The following is a 20,636-nucleotide window of genomic DNA, read 5'->3' on the forward strand; positions in this document are numbered from 1 at the left end:
CCCTTATTCTAATTTAGGGCCCCCACCCGCCGCTCAGGGGTGGGGGTGTGGGGGAGGACAATAGGTTTCCCCCCATTATTTTACTTTAAGGCCCCCACCTGGCACTCAGGGGTGGGGGCCTGGGGGGAGGACAGTAGGTCCCCCTTATTCTAATTTAGGGCCCCCACTCACCGCTCGGGGTGGGGGCTGGGGGGGAGGACTATAGGTCCCCCCCTTTTTTTACTTTAGGGCCCCCACCCGCCGGCCGGGGGGAGGACAATAGGTCCCTCCCCCCGTTTTTCTGATTTAGGGCCCCCACCCACCTCTCAGAGGTGGGGACCGTGGTAGGTCAATAGGTCCCCCCTTTAGTTTAAAATCCCCCACTCGCGCAGCACAGGTGGGAGCTCGGGAGGGGGGCCCCATTTTTTTTTTTTTTTTAACAGTGAGCAGCCACAGGCTGCTTACTATTTAATAGACATGCCCCTACTCACGGTATAGCGAGTAGGGGCAAATTTACTAATACTAAGTAACTTTTACTTAGTATTAGTAAATTTGGCTGAAAGACCAATTTAGGGAGTTATCTACTAAGCGGCTGCAAGAGAAGCCCGAAGTCCGAAGTTACGAAATTCCAAAGTGCCGAAGTTCCGAAGTGTCGAAGTGCCGAAGTTCCGAAGTGTCGAAGTGCCAAAGTTCCGAAGTGTCGAAGTGCCGAACTGAAGTGCAGAAGTCACGAAGTTCCGAATTGTCGAAGTCACGAATTTCGGAATGCTGAACCGAACCGTAAATTTTCCCCATGCATATCCCTAATGATTTCATAGGTGCACTTGCACTGTCCAAGGGGGGGGGGGGGGGGTCTCATATATGGCCCCAACAAATTGTAAAATTGTATCTACTCTTTTAAACTCTGTTTGAGAAAGGGGGGTAGGCTTAATAATGATTGCATTTTAGCAAAATTCTCCCTGGGATGCAAATTGTGAAGAGTCCTAAGTAATCAAAGAAACATTGGGCATAACAGTTTTAGAAATGCAGAGTGCTATATAAGTGGGTCCATGTAGACCAATGTAAATTATACAAAGGGGCATGTTCCCCAGGTACCGAGTTACCTGCTAAGAACTGATGCTCCTTCTTGATCTCTTACAGATTTTTCCAAAAGTACCGAGACATGGATGTCACTCAACATGCTAAAACTCACCTGGAAATTGATGGAACAGCTTGTCACAGGCCAAAGCAACAACAGCTGTATTTATGCAATTGCAGCTACATCTACCAAAGACTTAATAGAGGACAGCAGTGACAATATACAAGTTCCATGTGTAGATGTGGCATTTGATTTTGGGTGGGTGGTCAAGATTGTTTGGCTAAAGCAACGTGATACTTTCAAGGGATTTTGGAAAAGACACTAAGGGAAATTAAGAACATTGGGAATGTAAATGGACTGGTTGGGGAAAATGGGTGGTATATTTGGAGGGTAAAAATATTCATCTGGAATCGAACGTTACTAACCCTATTTATAATGCTATCAGCAATCTTAGAGAGTATCACAGGACACATATTATAGTGGATACACTTATCATAAATTGGATAAATTGGGGAACAGTAGGACACAATAGGGGTGGGGAAGTGAAGGTCTTGTTGAATTTAGAGGAAGAGTTAGAGCTTACAATGCTGACTCATCCTTTCACCTATATTCTTACAACTCCTTCACTAATGGATAATGGGAGCAGACCTGAGTGTCAGGAGATTAGAGTACCCGTATAGTCAGGAATGTTACTTTCCAATTGATTAAACTAACAGATTGGCTAGTTTCATCACACTTTTAGAACTGTCACATCCACTATTGAAAAGGCTTTAGTCAGATGGGTGACAAGAAGCAGGATTAGAAATAGGAGGGTTGTCTTGGGTACGTTTCTGGTAGGTGTGGGCACTGGGTTGGGTTTTGCAAATACAATTGACATATTGAGTATGACTGCAACACTCAACTCTGAGGGTGTTAAATTCCAATAGGATACAAACTCAGAGAACTATCAATACTTTAATGGAGGATTGGACACAGAAAGGAATAAAGACACATAGTACAGCAACACTATACACAGAAGAAATATTGTCATGGGATTTTGTATGTGTCTATGTAAACTGAACTATCCATCTAAGATGACGGCGCAAACCTTAGATGAAATAGTAATACCTGTAGGGCCATTTCACAGGTGCCATCTAGTGGTGTTTGTAATTAATACACAACACTTTAACTTGACCGTACCTTTATTACTTACTATCAACATAACCCTGGGTCCCCCATTAACCCCTTAACACCGCAGCCAAATGTACAAGTTGTGAACGAAAACAAAATGTAAACAAAACCTGGCATTTGCGCTATATGTCTGTCAAACCGTAATTCACCTCTTTCATATTAAATGCACCCCCCCTTATTATATATCATTTTATTCAGGGGAAACAGGGCTTTCATTTAATATCAAATATTTAGCTATGAAACATAATTTAATATGAAAAACATGGGAGAAAATAAGATTTGTTTTTAATTTTTTGAGTTCTACATGACATTTTAACTGTCAATGTCATAATACTGTTTGCTTTTACTGCAATAAAATACACATATTTGTATTCAGCAAAGTCTCACGTGTAAAACAGTACCCCCTATGTACAGGTATTATGGTGTTTTGGGAAGTTACAGGGTCAAATATAGCGTGTTACATTTGAAATTGAAATTTGTCAGATTGGTTACGTTGCCTTTGAGACTGTATAGTAGCCCAGGAAATAAATTTACACCCATAATGGCATACCATTTGCAATAGTAGACGACCCAAGGTATTGCAAATGGGGTATGTCCAGTCTTTTTTAGTAGCAGTTTGGTCACAAACACTGGCCAAAGTTAGCGTTAGTATTTGTTTGTGTGTGAAAAATGCAAAAAACGCCAATTTTGTCCAGTGTTTGTGACTAAGTGGCTACTAAAAAAGACTGGACATACCCCATTTGCAATACCTTGGGTTGTCTACTATTGCAAATAGTATGCCATCATAGGGGTAATCTTCATTCTTGGGCTACCATAGGGTCATAAAGGCAACGTAAGCAATCTGGCGAATTTTAATGTGAAAAAAATGAAACACAAGCCTTATATTTGACGCTGTAATTTTTGAAAACACCATAAAACCTGTACATGAGGGGTACTGTTGTACTCGGGAGACTTCGCTGAACACAAATATTTGTGTTTCAAAACAGTAAAAAGTATTGCAGCAGTAATATCGTCCGTGTAAGTGCTGTTTGTGCGTGAAAAATGCAAAAAACTTCACTTTTACTGGCGATATCATCGTTGTAATACATTTTACTGTTTTGAAACACTAATATTTGTGTTCAGCGAAGTCTCCCGAGTAAAACAGTACCCCCCATGTACAGGTTTTATGGTGTCTTGGAAAGTTATAGGGTTAAATATAGTGCTAGCAAATTAAATTCCTTATACTTTCGGCATGGGTTGTCAGGCAGGTCCCGCTAATTGTAATTAATTAGGATACCTAATTATGTAAAATTATTACATAAATATATATGTAGAATTAATATATGTATATATATATACATATGTGTATATATACGTATATATATATATATGTTTTTTTAAATATTTTTATTTATATATAGGTATATATATAGTGATATATACGTATATATTTATGTATATAGATATATATATTATTTCGTTCTACGTGTATTTTGATATAAATATATATATATATATTAATATCACAATACCGTTAGAACAAAATAAAACACATCTATATATTTTTTAATATTTTATTTTTAATTAATTTTTTTACGTATTTACATATTTATTTTTTTTATATTATTTATAAATATATATATAACAATAATTATATATATATTTAATCAGTATCAGTCTACGTGTAATTTGATATTAATATATATATATAATTATATATATATATTAATATTAAAATACACCTAGACGGTGTATGCGTATGTGTGTATATGTGTATATATATATACTTAGATAATATATATATAATATATATATATGATCTAAGTATATATATATATTTTTTTTTTTACACTTTTAACTTTATTTTATTTTATTTTCAGCCAGCAGGGGGACCAACTGTCATTACAGTTAGTCCCCCTGCTGGCAATGCCTGAGCCAGCTATACCGGCCATGTGATTGTGAGGTCCTCGCAAGGACCTCACTCTCACATGACCGGGAGGGACCGGAGGAGGCAGATCTGCCGCGGGGGGGCTCCCTGGGAGTCCCCCCAACCGCGATCGCCGGCGTGGGACCACCGGCGACCGGGTAAGTTAAAAAAAAACGGCGGGCGTATATTTACGTCCTGCGGCGTTTAGAGCCGCTTTTAAAAGGACGTAAATATACGTCTTAAGGGGTTAATAGAGCATGGTATAACTGAGGACACCCTTTGGCAAGAATAGGTTGTTCATTAAAAGTAATACAACATTTACAAACCTGTGGTGAACATATTCATAATGAGTTATTTTGCCAACTACAAGAACTTTAACTAATTGAACATTTATTTACTGACATGGCTAGTACTACCTGGTGGAAGAAATAAAAAAAAGCAACGAATTTTTGAAGCAATCATCATGGGGTACTGCCGTGGAAAATGTATTAATTCACCCATTTATTATTGTATTGTGTGTTGTCTGTAGTATACATTGTTAATCAGGTTGGTATGTGTTGTTACTTGAAGTCATTGATTGCCAGAGTATATCATCTCCAATATGATATGCAAATGGAAAGAGCTCTATTGAGGTAATAGGCTGTGCATTCACATAAGTAGTTACACTGCAGGGTTCATACTCTCTCTCACTTATCTCTGGTGGGTTTTATAGAGTCTAAGTGTCTCATCCCCTTTATTGCCAATAGGAGGGATGTAATAAGTAGGGGGACTGATTAACAGCCAAACTGTATGCCAATTAAGTGTTATTGTGTTCTAATACAGGGATTCAAGCCCCATTCTACACTTAGGCAATAATGGAGTCCTCTGTGAAGCACATGGCCTTTCACCAGGCAAAACCAGTTGGTTTGTTGATAAACTCCTCCTCCATTCCCTTCCAGTGCAATCCCCCTTCCCCCAGGAGGCACTCTGGTTCTGTTATATCCTAAGGGATTGACTGAGGGAGGTGTGTGCAGCAGACGGAAGGGCTAACCTGTTAAAAGCCCTGTGAAAAGCACATTCTCTCTCTCTTTGAATTCTCCCTCCTCACTCTCTCTCTATATTCCCTCTCCCCACTATACATACCCTCTCTCTCTTACTCTCAGCTGATGATCAATGGAGTGGTAACTGTATCACGTCTATGCCTGTTTCACTATGGTAATTTAGTCTACTTTCCATTCAATCAATGACTAATTTTGGTAGCAACTTTTGCTAGCCTATTTCAAATGTATATGTATTGTTTATTTGTTTGATTAGCCTCTTAATAAATATTATTGAATTGCCGAAAGAAGGAGTGTGGACTCTGACTTTACACTCGGTTTTTAAGTTATTATTTAAAATTATTATTTTTAGTTATTAATGTTATTATTAATTACAAGTTTACTCCAACTTGCGAGTTAACGTTTACTTCATATATATTGTCACTGACCTAACATAATTATTGTCTACTACCCTCAGGCTTTTCAAACATTACAAGCTCAGGTTCATCTACTTACCCGATCAATCCAAGAGTTCCATGAGGAACTAAACGACTTACAAAGCCAAACTGACTCTTTACGCTTACATGCTGTGTCCACTCATAATGAACCCACAGTGTATCACCCTACAAAATTTTCTGGGGATTGTGCTTCTTTTAGAGGATTTATTCATGAGTGTAAATTAATGTTTGCCCTGAGGCTAAGGACTTAAAGGGACACTATAGGGACACAACTTTAGCTTAATGAAGCAGTTTTGGTGTATAGAACATGCCCCTGCAGCCTCACTGCTCAATCCTCTGCCATTTAGGAGTTAAATCCCTTTGTTTATGAACCCTATTCACACCTCCCTGCATGTGACTTGCACAGCCTTCCATAAACACTTCCTGTAAAGATAGCCCTAGTTAGGCTTTCTTTATTGCAAGTTCTGTTTAATTAAGGGAAGGATGCCCAAAAGGATATCTTACTAGAAGATAGCCAATAAGGGAAGGACCCAGTCCAATCTCAATAGTAATGTAGTAACAAAAAAAAAAAAAAACTTTATTAAAGTCTATTAAAAAACTGGGACCAGACAGAAATAGAAAGAGTCTCATAAAGAGAGAGATGTAGCATAGAAAAGCGGCTAACAATGAGCCTAATGAAGAAAAGTCCTCACAGAAAAAAAGAGGACAATATACTAAACTATGCATAGCTCAGGGAATAGAAGCAGTGAGAGAAATGGAGAAATGGAGAAAGAGGGAAGGGGAGGGTAAGTAGGTTGGGATAGCAATAAAGCAGTGACCCCAAGGGAAGTAACGACACCCCAAAAAATGTAAGGGGATACAATCCAGCAATGCTAAGCCCATAAAAGAGAACCTCTCCCCAGACCACAAAAAAATCCCAACAAGTAGCTTTCTCTCTGTGCTGACCCTCTATCTCCTATGTAACACCTTCATGGGTGTTCTAATATAGACTCAATCTAAATAAATGAAAGCCCCAGGTACAAAATACTAAAAGTACATTAGTGCAGAGTGCTCAAAAGTGCTAAGAACATAAACTGAACCCGACGCGCGTTTCGGCGTGACCGCACGCCGTCCTCAGTGGTATCGCAAATGAGGCTGAAATTTGAGAGACATTCTAGCACCTAGTCATCTCCCGACTACCTCTCCTTCTGGCTACTTCCAAAAATACCTACCAATGGGTACGTTTCAATGTGGCCGCTGTAGCGCTTGCCCATAGACGGTCATGTGTCTCCAATTAGGTACTTTGCAACATTGTAACGAAGCTAATTGCAGTTTGTTACGGGTGGCCGCCATTCGTGTACTGACCACGAGGCGGCGGCCATCTTTGTTTGCGGAAAGCCATCGGGGTTTTGTCGTTGAGTGCCTGGAAATAAAATCGGCTACTCGGCAACACAAGCCCCGCTGGACTTCCAAGCCGTTCGTGAGTTTACCGTTTACCGGTGGTTTACCTGTGGAAAGCAGATTCATTTATTTTGTGAACTTGAACTTGATTTCTACTGGATTTGTTCAAAGTGAACCATGCTGAATTTGGTGTTTAATCTGACTTTTTGGAACCAGATGGTTCCAAACAGGGCCAGACTGGGATAAACAAAATTGGCATGGGGATTTTTTTAATCACAGCAGTTCAGTTGGAAGGAGCCAGGAGGCAATGCCAGGGGGTATCCAATGATCAGCACACCCTTTATAAAAGCGAGCATGCTGGTTCAAAGCTCTTCCAGGGCAGCCCATACACAGAGCCCTGCTGAAGAGCTATTGCATGAGTAGAAGGCCCTGTATTTGTTCTGCACAGCGCACAAAATGTAATGATATGCTTTGCTGTTTTTGCTTGTAGAATACCAGAGGACAAAAGGGCCAGGAAAGTGTATTGTGCATGTGTTTGGAGGCTGTATCAGGGATTGCGTGTGTATAGCATGAACTGATTGTGTTGTGGTGTTTTGTGTAAATCAGTTGTTTTCAGTTGTGTTGTGTTTGTGGTGTAATATTTGTGGCTAAGGGCTGTAGTGTGAGTGGTTAGGGGCTGTTCAGAATTGTGTGTATAGGTGCTGTAGAGTGTGCATAGAGGGCATAGTGTGTGTCAACTGTGTTTCCCCGAAAGCAAGACAGGGTCCTATATTAATTTTTGCTCCAAAAAACACACCAGGGCTCATTTTCAGTGGATGTCTTATTTTTAATGTATGGTACAACAACAAATGTACAGCAAAACATTTATTCAAAGACGATGATGTCATCTTCTTCTGGAACATCTTCATAGCTAAAAACTAAAAACAATTACTCTAACATTAAAGAAGGCACTCATAAGGCTTCAAAATAAACAAAAGAGCGGATTTATTTTAAGCAGATGTGCATTTGCACATAATCAATGTTTCAGTCCAACTACCTTAACATATTAAGGAAAGTTTGGTTATGGGACTGAAATGGTGAATGTAAGATGTTGAACAGCTGTAAAAAAAAAATAAAACGATGTTGTCCTGTTTATTTCGAAGTCCTATGAGTATGTTCTTCACTTTGGCTGAGATCATCAAACTTTGGCTGACTGTTACCTTCATTCCTGCTATGGGCTGTCCGTGTATTAACCCCCCCCCCCCTGGTTATTTCCTATGTTTTGTGCTCCTGGATCCTCTTGTCCTTTCCCCTGTTCGTCTGGCTATTCGGTAAAATAGCAGCCACCTCGTCTATTAACAATGTCTTGTTCGACAACCGAACAAATTACCGAACGCCAGACCACACATTTGGAGTGTGCCGCTCGTTAACCCCAGTAACCTCTGTTCACACCTACAGCAAACGCAATAACCTGAACATTCCAAGTGGTCAGGTTGGGTGGCCGCCGTTCGTATGCGAACATGTGGCTGGGGCCATCTTTAGCCGTGAACAGTAGTGTGTGGTCGTCGAGTACATGGAACTAATATCGGACACTCGACAGCGCAAACACCACTGGGACTTCCATCCTCTGTTATGTTTGTGGGGATTTAGATGAACAGAGTGGTGTTCGGGAGGGGGAGCAAACTCCCGAACAAGATACACAGAATAATGTCTGCACGAACAAGTTCATGCCTTGTGTTTCGCATATTTGATACTCCCGAAAGAGACCGACCGCACAGCCTAATTTCATGGGACCTTTTTGGGGAGGCACCTCGTGTCCGGTCGGTCTAAACTATACCCTGGTGGCGTTTCGGCTGTGTTCGTAGAATCTGAGTGCTTTTAGAGTATCTTGGGCGCTCAGACCCAGGTTTTCTGGGGATATAGGATTTAAAGGGGTATCTTGTGGGGAACTGTATGTTTTGAGGTGATTATGATTGTACATGTCCTGGACCTGAGAATGCCCCTGGTTTATGTATCAGGAAACCCCTTGATTCACATAAAAGACTGTGTGTGGCTCCATTAAAATCAGGTATACCCCCAGAGCTGAGTGTCATCCAGTTGCTGGGCAGGTGGTGGGAGATTCCTGGATTACTTTACTGTATTTGGCTGTTCCCTTGGAGTATTCTACTTGTTTCTGATTGTATGTTGGAGTAAGCAGTGGAGGAGAGTCCCTGCTAGGACTAGCGCTCTGCTACAGTGTTCCTAGGGACAGGCTCTAGACACCAGAACCACTACTTTAAACTGTAGTGGTTCTGGTGATTATAGTGTCCCTTTAATAAGAGGTCTTTCTTTCACCTGTCAATCAGCTCTTCAGCATAGACTCCTGTGCTGAGGAACTGAGTTACGGGGAGAGCAGGAGACACAGGTGAAGATATATCACCCCCACTGCAAAAAAACTAATCTTCACCTGTTTCTCTTAACTGACCTTTTGAATGTATTGCCCACTTTTGTGTCTATTATGCCTCTTTTGATTGTCTCACCTGCTTTAGTGTATCCTATCTCCCATTTGACCCCTTTGTGTGTCTTACACCCCTCTTTTAGCTTTTTTGTTATATAAAAAGTATTAACCTCCTTTTTTTTCCTCCATGTGTCTAATTTCAACCCGCAAGCCCCTTCATGTGTCTCATTTCACTCTCAGCCCCCATATGTCAAATTTCATCAAATTGCATCAAGTTAAAGTATAGTGTAGAAAAAAATTAATATTTAGATTTTAAGTAACATTTCAATTGGAACTTTATTGTTTTAAGCATATTATATTCAAGGACCACTTGTAGTTTCAGAGAAACTCTTCAGGGAAGTGAAAGAAGGCACCAGCTACAAAGTCCAAACACCTTGCCTGGTCTTGTTTGGCAGAGAGGTAAGTATACGACTGGACATGTTTAGAGTGGCTGGTCTTGCACATGTTTGAAATCAGACAGATTGTATCTATGTCCTGTATCCCAGGACTCAATTCACAAAAATAGAGAGTAAAAAAAAGAGGTTAATAAATGTAATATAACAGAAAAGCTAAAATATTGTGTTCCTACAGTTGGAAGCCTAGAAGACTAGCGAGTATTTTACAGAAGCAGTTGGAGATAACTAATTGCCTTCCTGTAGAAATACAAGAAACTAACACTCTATAGATATATAAAAAAATGTGTCATCAAAACTTAAAATCTAAACCTTACTTTTCATACTGATAACATAAGGTGTTTCATTTCTGCAAAATCATTGCTTTTGTTCTGTACTGTTTTATTGTTTGGTATCTTGCAAATAATGAAGAAAAAAATAAGAAAAACAAAATACAATCATTTTAGTGATGTCATACTAACAAATGCTAAATATCACATAATGCGTAAGCACAGCAAAGGTACAGAAACATAAAAAAAAAACAGTACTTGACTGGATGTTCTTCCTAGATATTTTGTAAACACATGGACTGGTATATCCGAACCTTAATGGTTTAAAGCATAAACCACTTTCCCTCATTTCCACAAGCTGTTGTTTCATTAAACTGACAATTAACTTGGGTTCAAAGGAGCAAATAAACAGGTTACTTGTGTATCAGAGAAATGCTTTTGACATTCACTCATTTCTTTTGAGCTGCTTTCTGTTGAATCATCATGCAACTAGCCAACGAAAAAAAAAAAAGGATTTCTGATTATATCTAATGTACATTATTTTATGGGCATAGAATATTATCATATTAATACAAAGAAAACAATGTAAACACATAGGAGGGAACATAAGTAAATTAAATCCATCCATTACTGGTAGATGTTCTGCTATTTATTTTATTTATTCTCAGTCACTATATGGAAGAGTCACATCAACAACATCGGTTTAGCCACCTGTATTAAAAACAACATATCCTTGGTCAAAAAATAGAAATTATAAAATGTATCTTTTTTTTTTATAATTTATGTCCATAAACATTGAATTTAAATTCAAGTAATTTAATATAAAATGTATTATTTATATATACATTTGATATAGAATTATTTTATTCACATTCACTGATAATTCACTAAAAAATATTTAGAAAAAATATACATTTTATGATTGAGCTGGAACACCTGAACTGGATAGGGGGTTGTTGAATGTCACATTTGACTGAATGTTAGAAATATGGCTAAGTCAAAAGAATATAGCTCACAAGTTCAAAGTTGAAGGAACAGTGGTTTCACCAGCTGGATGAGGCAGAGAAAGCTATAAATGGTTGCAACCAGATTTCTGAAAAGGACGGTTGTAAAAAATTGCAAAATACCTACCTGTAACAGGATTTGGCTGCAACAGGCACTGAGGTTTCAGTGAGCACAGTCAGACATGTACTAAATGCAAAAGGTTTCCATGATAGAACTCCAAGATGTACACCACTACTGACAGAAAAGCACAAGAAAGGTTAGCTCCAGTATGCTCAAAATCATATAAATAAGCCACAGAAGTTTTGGGACTCTGGATTCTGTTATGTGGAGCAATGAAACAAAACTGGAATTTTTTGGCTCAATGGATTAACAGCATGTCTGGAGAAAGAAGAATGAAGTATACACTGAAAAGAAGACTGTCTACAGTTAAGCATGGTGGTAGCTTGGTGATGCTTTGGGGCTGCTTCGCATCCTCTGGCACTGGAAACCTTCAGTGTGTGTAAGGCAAGATGGATTCAGGAAATCCTAGAAAATGTCATGCCATCTTTGGGCATCATTGGACCTTTCAACAAGACAATAAACCCAAGCATACCTCAAATTCCACCTAGGCTTGGTTCCAGAAGTGCTGGAGAATTCTACATTGATCATCACGCTCATCTGACTTAAGCCCCATAGAAAATCTCTGGTAGAATTTGAAGACAGTGGTTTCAGCACGCAAACCCAAGAATATTACTGAACTGGAGGCCCTTGCTCATGAGCAATGGGCTAAGATTCTTCAGGAATTCTGCCAGAAGCTGGTGTCTGGCTATGCATCTCGTTTCAGCAGGTCATAACAACAAAAGGGTGCTCTACTAAGTACTAAAGATGCTTGCCATAAAGAGTTGAATCATTTTGAGTCTAGAGAAGTCATTATAAGTTGCATTTTCAGTTGAATTCGGGTAAAACCAGTTGAAGCATTCTCTATTCTACTCATATATCACAGTTTCATTCCTCTACCCACCTCAGAAACACCATTTCAACAACTCCTCAGCAGTATCACCAGTGTCATCATTTCACCTTCTCTACATCCCAGTGCCACCTTTTCCATCATCCCACCATAAGTGCCACAGTTTAATCCCCTATACTCCCTTTTGCACCCATATATTTGATATTGGCTTATAGATTACCGTATATTATTTTGCCTCTGTCATGTTGGGGGTGAATAGGTTTGCTGTGCAGCAGAATGCAATAAATGACCATGACCAATATAGGGTTAGAGTCAGGTCACGGTAATGCAAAAATATAGTCCATGTGTATAATTAGACAATGGAAATCCTCGAGGAAAAGTCAGGCAAAGCTAATTTCAGTTCAGGCCTCAAATCTTTAAAATCTCAGCAACATAGAAAAAGTAACTGAGAAAAAAAAAGTAGGATTAGAAGGAAATCTATATTAATCTATAATATATTAAATTTATAACATATATAAAATTTCTTGCCCTTTCTTTTCCTGTTGGTCTCTTCTCATTAGACCTGTGAATAAAATCAATATTTAGCGGCTGTCCCCAAACCATCAATCCTCTTTTCTCCCCTCAATTATCTTTTTTTTTTGGTGCCGCCAACAGAACTATGAGTTATAAATCAGACAAACATATTCGTCCATTGCACAAGTCTTTTGTTTGGTTTCATGTCCTCATGTCGAACTGCGGCCGACCCACCAATCTGTCTAAATTCAGCCGAATTGCGATTCAGCCAAAAATGCAAAAAAATGCACAAGTCTATCAGGACACACAGTAATAGAGTAGTATAGCAGTATAGTATAGAGTAGTATAGTATAGAGAAAGGCACACCAAAGCTCACACAAAATCTGAGCAGGTAACTGAGGGCTAAAACGATTTATAAAAGGACCTTAACGAATGTCACGCCTATTGGAAAAGGACTGGTGCACCCCCGCTGTGAAATGTGCCACCTTCTCCATCAGTTGGCATTTCGGGGAATGCAAATTGATATTCCCACGACAGAATTAAATTTTTTTGACTATATGGGGCCTATAGTGTATATACAGTAAATACAGTTGCCTGGCTCAACTCAAGTATCTATATTTCAAATGACATTGCAATTGCAGCTTTCATAACCCTGCACATAATTATTCACATAGTTTTCTGTACAGTGTATGTACAATAAGGCAAATGGACCCACAAAAGCTTTGAATGCAATATTGATTTTTCAATTGTGGCGCAAACCTCCTATATATATTTGTGTTGATAGTGAAATGATTAATACAGTTGTGTTTATATACCAATTGTTCTTCTCAATTTAGCCAGTATATACATCCACATATATAAATAAACAAACTGAATATCCTTAGAAAATATTTTCAGATGTAATACACAACATTAAATAACAGCAATCCGCTTTCTAGTGAGCAATCCCCTCCATGAACCCTTCGCAAAGTGAGTAAGGGAAAAAAAATCTGAATGGTTTAACATCCAGGCTTTTAACATAACTCACATTTAATATGTATTATGATCTCTAGTGGGAGTATATAAACAAGTCTTTTATTCAGTGGGTTTTTTTTAAGTAACAGCACCCTCCTACATGTTGATTTGTCTGTAAACAACACTACAAAATATCAGTCAGCCTTGCCTATATAAAGCTAATTCTCTTGAAATCAACATTACTCTCTGCCTTCATCTAGAGGTTCCATCACCTGCGAGGTAAGTCAATGTTTCTTTCAATTGATAGTTGTAAAATGTCTCAAATGTACAGCTTAGCAAATGCCATATTTACTAAGATGAATAGTAAAATGTACCTTTAAAATTATATATAAAAAAAATGTTTAACATAAGTCCTGATTTTATCATATAAATAATAATAAGTAGGCGATAATGATGAAGCCATTTTAGATAGTTCAGTTGATTAGTGCACCAACTGTAGTATATGCTCAAATGTCAGGGCGAATTCAGGCTTTTATTCTCTACCCTAAGGTTAACCATATGCTAAGAGAGTGAAAATGACTTTAAATCCTCTTGTGAACATAACTATTACATAAAAAGATAGCAGTTAGTCTTAGATGACACAACATTGCAACGTTTTTTGTATGTTTTGGCTTGTTTAAGGCAAAATGCTTCCATTAACTTTTCCCTTACTTAAAAACAGGTTTAGAGTCACTTTTAGACTCACTTACTTTTCATCCGATGAGTATAGATGACAGAGATAAAGGAATTGTGGCATCTAGATTTTGAATGCAATAAAATACTGACGTTGGTGTAGGACAAAAAGTAAAATTTTTATTTTTTTGGTCTAATTTTTTTTAAATAATAGTATTGATATTTTTTTATGGCAATGATTGGTATGAAGGTATTATGGTTGTGTTTCACTAAACTAGAATTGTTATATAGATATTTTTATTATTTTTATTATTATATTATATATATAATATTATTTTATTATATATAAATATAATATATATTTGTTAGTCTGTTAATGACTGAACTTAAAAAAGACCAGGAGTTGTACAAATGTTGATTTGTCACAATGTTGATAAAAATAATATATTTAGCAGATTTAGTACCGAAAATCAATAAACTCTTTCACTGCCATCGGAAAAGGTCTAAGCAAATTTTGTCTTATTGCTATGCTGTTGGAAAAGGAAAAATGCATACGCAACCACTAATATCAGTTAATTCCCTTGTTTGCTGAACTTCTCTCTTCTTTATCTAAGGACACAATACAGGAGATATTACTAATATAGGAATGGCATTGTAGTAAGACCTTGAAAATCATCTTTCTTGTAATGGTATTTCCCAATAAATCAACCCCTTAAAAGGAAAAATACTCTTAGAGTAAAATTGCATTGAAAAGCACTGATAAAATAACGTGCAAATATTTTGTGATTTAAAACATGCAGTAAACCAGACCTTCATCTGGTCCACTTGCAAGATACTAAGATACTTGCTGCATCAGCTCTCTCTTTTGTCTGGTGTCTTCTGCCACAATCTCATCATGTTTCGTCACATTCAGGAACTTCCTTAAGAGAAAAATAATAAATAACCAGAAGCACAATTCTACTGGGTAAAATATATCTAAAATGACCGTGCGTTCGATCATGAAATGCAAAGTTCGCTGAATGCTTTTATCCTCACAACTCATTTAGTTATTGGCGTTGGTGAATGGATTTTGCATTTTGTATTCTCGATGCTAAGGAATGGCGTCTCTTGTAGCTCTTTCCCGATGTTTTTACTGACTAGATTTCGCCCAAAAATAAAGCATATGTGATCAAATTATTTTAGGGAGATCTCAGTCTGAGTCTGAGGCCTCTCAACTAACTGTTTGAGTAAATAGGTTATGGTACCAGAAGTGCCCTGGTACCCTCCCAGAGTAATTTGTCCCACTGTTTTGGATTGATTTGACAAACTACCTTGGTTTTCTGGGTGCACCTTATCCAGTCTTCTTCTGCAGTAGATGTCTCCACTGAGCTAAGGGTGGCTGATCCAGTACTATGTTCATTGCTGAAAGTGCTCATGTGATGCTCTCTATCAATTAGTGTACTCCTGCATGGTGACTGGATTCTCCTTTAGGGTAACACCAGAAGCATGGTTATGGGGGTTTGAGTGTAATTTTAGGCTATTTATCCAATCTTTCATTAAACATGTAGTGTATTAAGGGTTCGTATATCAATGGTTTACCATGCTGTTAGCATCATGATGGTCGTGTCACTAATTGTGTATTCTGTGTTCAGAGGCAATAATTCAGTAATGCACAAATTACCATGTTTTCTTACAGTGCCCCAAAGCATATATGCCTTTCAGGCCTTTCAGGCTATACCTAATTAAGTACAGGGAGTTCTCTCCTTTTCATGCTATGGTATGTAATGTTAAATAATATATAGTCATGGGATGTTTCCTGTTTAAATTGAATATGTGGTTCTTTAAAAGCAACGGTCATCATATTTTCACTTCTTGTTTCTTAAAAGTTTATCACATTTAATGACTTTTATTATTATAATACTTTTATTATTATTATACTTTTATTTTTATTATATTTATAATATAATTGATTTTGATCTTTAAAAGATGTATGTGGGCAGAAAGATGGTTTGTAAAGAATATGGAAAATGAGCGTTCACATATAAACAATATAATATAAATATAAACAACCAAATGGCTTCTTCTTTTCTTTTTTTTTGTTCTGTTTTTGATTTGGTTAAATGTTTCTTTCACTTTTCAAAGAAAATTCCTAACATTTAGTCCACATCTTGTTGTGGTATGTTTATAAATATTATACATTTGATTGCCGACATAATAGTAATCAGTTTTGAAAATCAGATTTTATTTTTCCATTTTTATATTAGATACAGATATTTATTTTAAAACAAATTTATCTTGTCCAGCCCACTCGGTCTTGGCCAGCTGAAGAATCCAATTAGCTCCACAGAACATAGTAGGATCATGCAGGACCACGCAAATGATCAGAGAGCGTAAACTAAGTGCCTTCTGCCAATGAGCGCAGTCCTGGGTTGCACCTAGAGGACCCGGGAGACTAATGTAATGGTTTGAATATTTACAGTAGAACAGTGGGCTGCAGTGGTTATGGTGTTTCAAGTGTTCATTTATATTCTCAATGTGTATATTACACCATGGAAAACAGCAGGAAATTTCTCTAATTTTTACAATGTTAACCTTTTTTCTTTATGACAACTTTGTATATCTTTCCCAATGCACATTTCACTTCCACCACAAACGTGTTATTTAACCTTAACTAAATGCTGCTTAATTATGTGTGAGAGAGTGTTACAATAGAAAATATGTATTTTGCAGATATCCCAACAAATGATGTTCAACACTGTCTTGCTATGTTTGGCCACTGTGCATGCAATCCAAGCAATTCTTACATCAGAATCTGGCAACGGGAGGTTGCAAGCATTAAGCTCTAGTGCAAGCAATGGAAGGTACTACTACCCAAGTCTGCTACACAACATGAAGGATCCACAGTTGCCAGAAACAGGTTGGAGAGATGTCCAAGATAATGAATTATGTAATAATGTCAATACTACACAAAGCAAATCTTTTACTGAGCTTCAGGAAAAAAATGAGATTCATCAGTTTTATAAATTATCCTTTAAAGGACCACTAAAATCACCCAGGTCACTTTATTTTAAACAAGTGGTATGGTTGCAATAGTCCTGTCCTTTTAACCCTGCATTGGCAATGCTTACCTCGATGGGTTAAATACACTGATAGCCACAAGAGGCGCTTCTGTGGCACTGACAACCACTCTGCCACATGACACCGATAGGAAAGCATTGATATGTGGAAGCTTGAATTTACTTGTGGCACGCGCCATGTATGCGTATGATTAGGTCCCCAATGCTTCTCATAGATTGGATGAGAAGGATGCAAAGATTGAAACAGAAGTTGCTATAGCTGGCAAATAGACAATTTTGGTGACACCTAGTGGCCAAGATGCTAACTTGTCACCACTTCACAGTCACCCACAGCAGGCAAGTCTTAATCTAACTAAAAACTAGAAACACATAAGTACATAATCATCTGAACTAATTTAGAACACAAAATATTCTATTCTTTCTTCAAAATGTCTTTTAGGTGAAATTTATATAGCATTATTGTGTTTAAACAGATATATGTGAGTGTCCTAGGAATTTCAATCAAAAAGCACTAAGGTCATAAAATCAATAAACATGATGTTTGATTAGTTTAGCCTACATGTTTTAAGTTAATTAAAATTATGGAGCATATTAATTCTTGAAACCATATAATGACACCTATTACAGTGATGTAAATAAGATAAGGTGATACACATTAGATGACTACAGTTTTGATGGTGTTCTCAGAAATCAAAGTGACATTTTTTTGTATGTTTATAAAATACCTCCTCTATATTTCAGGAGAACTGGCTAAATCTGAATTGATGAGACTGGAAGCAGGAATAGCTGAAGAAGATCAGATGGAAGATTATAGCCTGCTGGATCCAAGGGTAAAATTTACTATTTAAAGACTCAAACAGAGTTATTAACTAAAGTGAGAATTCAAACTGAATGTAAAATGTAGCTAATACCCCACAAATGAAAAATTATATCCTTGAATATCAAATTGCTGTTTAAAAATCATCTGCACAGACTCTGATAACACCACCTCTTGAAGTAGAGAATTTCACATCCTTACTGCAAAAAACAACAACTTTCCTTTGCCTTAGACTAAATCTAATTTCTTCCACTCTAAATGTGTGGCGGCCTTGTGCCCTATGTATAGCCCTACTTATGAATAGATTTCTAGACAATATTTTGTACTGGCCCGAATATATCCCCTCTGTAGTGCCAATTATATAAACTTAACAGATTTAAGTTTAACTATTCTTCATAACTAACTTTAGTGAATAACTCCGAAAGAAAATTGGTTAAAGAATTTGAAAATACATGAGTTTATTTCTAAACATTGTAAAAGAATTTTATTTATTTTTCATACTAAAATCCTTATGAAAAATAGTAAAGGTGATAAAATGCCAGTGATACAAAAAAAACCCAACTCATTTACAAATATAAAGAAGATGGAGAATATTACAGCTACGTGTCCAAATGACTTAGATACCTTAAAACAGCATATGTCTATACCTGTGGTGAAAAAAGTAGCAGATAAAAGTTGTTAAAGCCAGATTTCTCTTTTATAAAATCATCACAGGACAAAAAACTAATATATTGGCTTCTCTGGCAGGAGAACTTATAAATAATGTTAAAAGGAAGTAGAAAATGAGACCCATTTTCAGGATTAAACATTAGCTGACTTTAGACAGCTGCCTATGGCCCAGGGGTTAAAGATGGGCCATGGAACCATGAAGTTGCTTGACCCCACTTACCATCACTATACGAAGAAAGAAGAGCGGGCCCGAACTTGTGGCCTGTTTATGGCCCCGTGGGATCTTAAAGGAGCACTCCACTGCCCAAGTACAAAAAAATAAATACATAAAAGAAGCTCTCTATGAGAAGCATTTATTTAAGAACCAAGTCTGACCCAGTTATTGCAGGAGAAGCACCCTCTAGTGGCTGTCAAAAAGACAGCCACCGGAGGTGTGTTTAGCCCGGTAATGAAAACATTGCTGTATGTACAAAACTGCAATATTTCACACCGTAGGACTAAAACGCATAGGAAACTGCAACTAGATTTCTATGTTAAAATTAAATATTCTGGTTGCCTATAGAGTCCCTTTACGTTTCTATGGGGATGGCAGTGCTACCTTAGATCTGTGCTACGGGAATGAGTGTGCTATAGATTGTAACATTTGGTAATTATCTACAAATACCATTTCTTTCCTTTAGGCTCTGTCCCTGGAGGTAGCTTCTCGTGAAGAGCGATCACCTAGAAGATGTGTCCAACTTTTGGAGTCCTGTGTCGGCCACCTCCCATGCTGCAGCCCCTGTGCCACCTGTTATTGTCGTTTCTTTAATGCATTTTGCTATTGCAAAAAAACTAGTACCAACTGCCACCAAGGCAAGAACTAGAATTTTTTTTGCCAAAGCTGATGTGCTCTGTAGAGCTACAACTTTATTGCTTTGTAACATTATCAACCTGTATATTGACTGTTTTTAGGATGTCTTTATTTCCTTCTTAATGCAAAAGTATAAATGCCTCTAGATTGGTAATGTACGTCATGTTGGCTCTTGGATATATCTATATATTTTTTTTCTACAGCCCATTTCTCAGGATAGCATTAATTAGTAACTTGCATGTTAACACATTTATTGACACTAATCTAAAGACCTGAGCTCAAATTGAGAGGGGGGGGGGGGGGAGAATCATCATAGTTAGTTTACCAGTAATCCAATTTTGTGTTGGTTGTCTTTTAAATAGAGCCTGCATATCAATGCATTTTTCATCAAGTAGAATGTAAAAAACAATTAACTATATTTTGTCCATATTAGGTGATCCTTAGATATACTTTATTGGCTTCACTAAAAGTTAAAGGGACATTATAGTCACCAGAACAACTGTAGCTTATTGTATTTGTTCTGTTGAGTAGAATTATCACCTTCAAGCTTTTTGCAGTAAACACAATTTTTTAGAGAAAATGCAGTGTTTACATTACAGCCTTCGACTGGCCACTCATCCAATAGCTACTAGAAGTGCTTTCTGGGGCAGTGCTGCACAGTGTGCATCACTGACATTCAGTGTCTCCACCCTCTGCATGGAGACATTGAAATCTCCTCATAGAGATACATTGATCCAATACATCCCTATGAGGAGATGCTGATTGGCCAGTGCTATGTTTGGCTTGTGCTTGCTCTGCCCCTGATATGCATCCTTAACAATCTGAGCCAATCCAATGCTTTCATATGGGAAAATATTGCGTTTGGCTCAGATCACCACTTCTGATTATGTCAGCCAAGCAGGCAAATCAGGGGCAGAACCAGCAGCAGCAGTCTGGAATAAAGATAAGATTTTACTATATTATATATATATATTTTACTATATTATATATATATATATATATATATATATATATATAAGGGGTGACTAGA

General features: G+C 37.5%; 2 protein-coding genes across 2 annotated transcripts in view; one reads left to right on the forward strand and one right to left on the reverse strand.

The window, feature by feature from the left end:
- LOC134578629 (inactive hydroxysteroid dehydrogenase-like protein 1) overlaps positions 1 to 20,636 on the reverse strand; it is a 1,053,979-nt gene that overhangs the window by 857,891 nt on the left and 175,452 nt on the right. The gene's annotated exons all lie outside the window — the stretch shown is intronic.
- On the forward strand, positions 13,800 to 19,878 carry AGRP (agouti related neuropeptide). The gene is made up of 4 exons (XM_063437747.1): positions 13,800 to 13,821; positions 16,924 to 17,110; positions 18,015 to 18,100; positions 19,437 to 19,878. The coding sequence occupies exons 2-4, from the start codon at positions 16,936 to 16,938 to the stop codon at positions 19,617 to 19,619; spliced, it is 444 nt and encodes a 147-aa protein (XP_063293817.1). The 5' UTR covers positions 13,800 to 13,821; positions 16,924 to 16,935; the 3' UTR covers positions 19,620 to 19,878.

The sequence above is a fragment of the Pelobates fuscus genome, chromosome 12 (assembly GCF_036172605.1).
Source record: "Pelobates fuscus isolate aPelFus1 chromosome 12, aPelFus1.pri, whole genome shotgun sequence".
NCBI lineage: Eukaryota > Metazoa > Chordata > Amphibia > Anura > Pelobatidae > Pelobates > Pelobates fuscus.

What these genes read in the sequence shown, in the direction of transcription:
- AGRP (XM_063437747.1), top strand. Translation starts at nt 16,936, where the DNA reads ATGATGTTCAACACTGTCTTGCTATGTTTGGCCACTGTGCATGCAATC. An exon ending in TCCACAGTTGCCAGAAACAG is followed by an intron (nt 17,111 to 18,014) that starts GTTGGAGAGATG and finishes ATATTTCAGGAG; the next exon opens with AACTGGCTAAATCTGAATTG. An exon ending in ATAGCCTGCTGGATCCAAGG is followed by an intron (nt 18,101 to 19,436) that starts GTAAAATTTACT and finishes TCTTTCCTTTAG; the next exon opens with GCTCTGTCCCTGGAGGTAGC.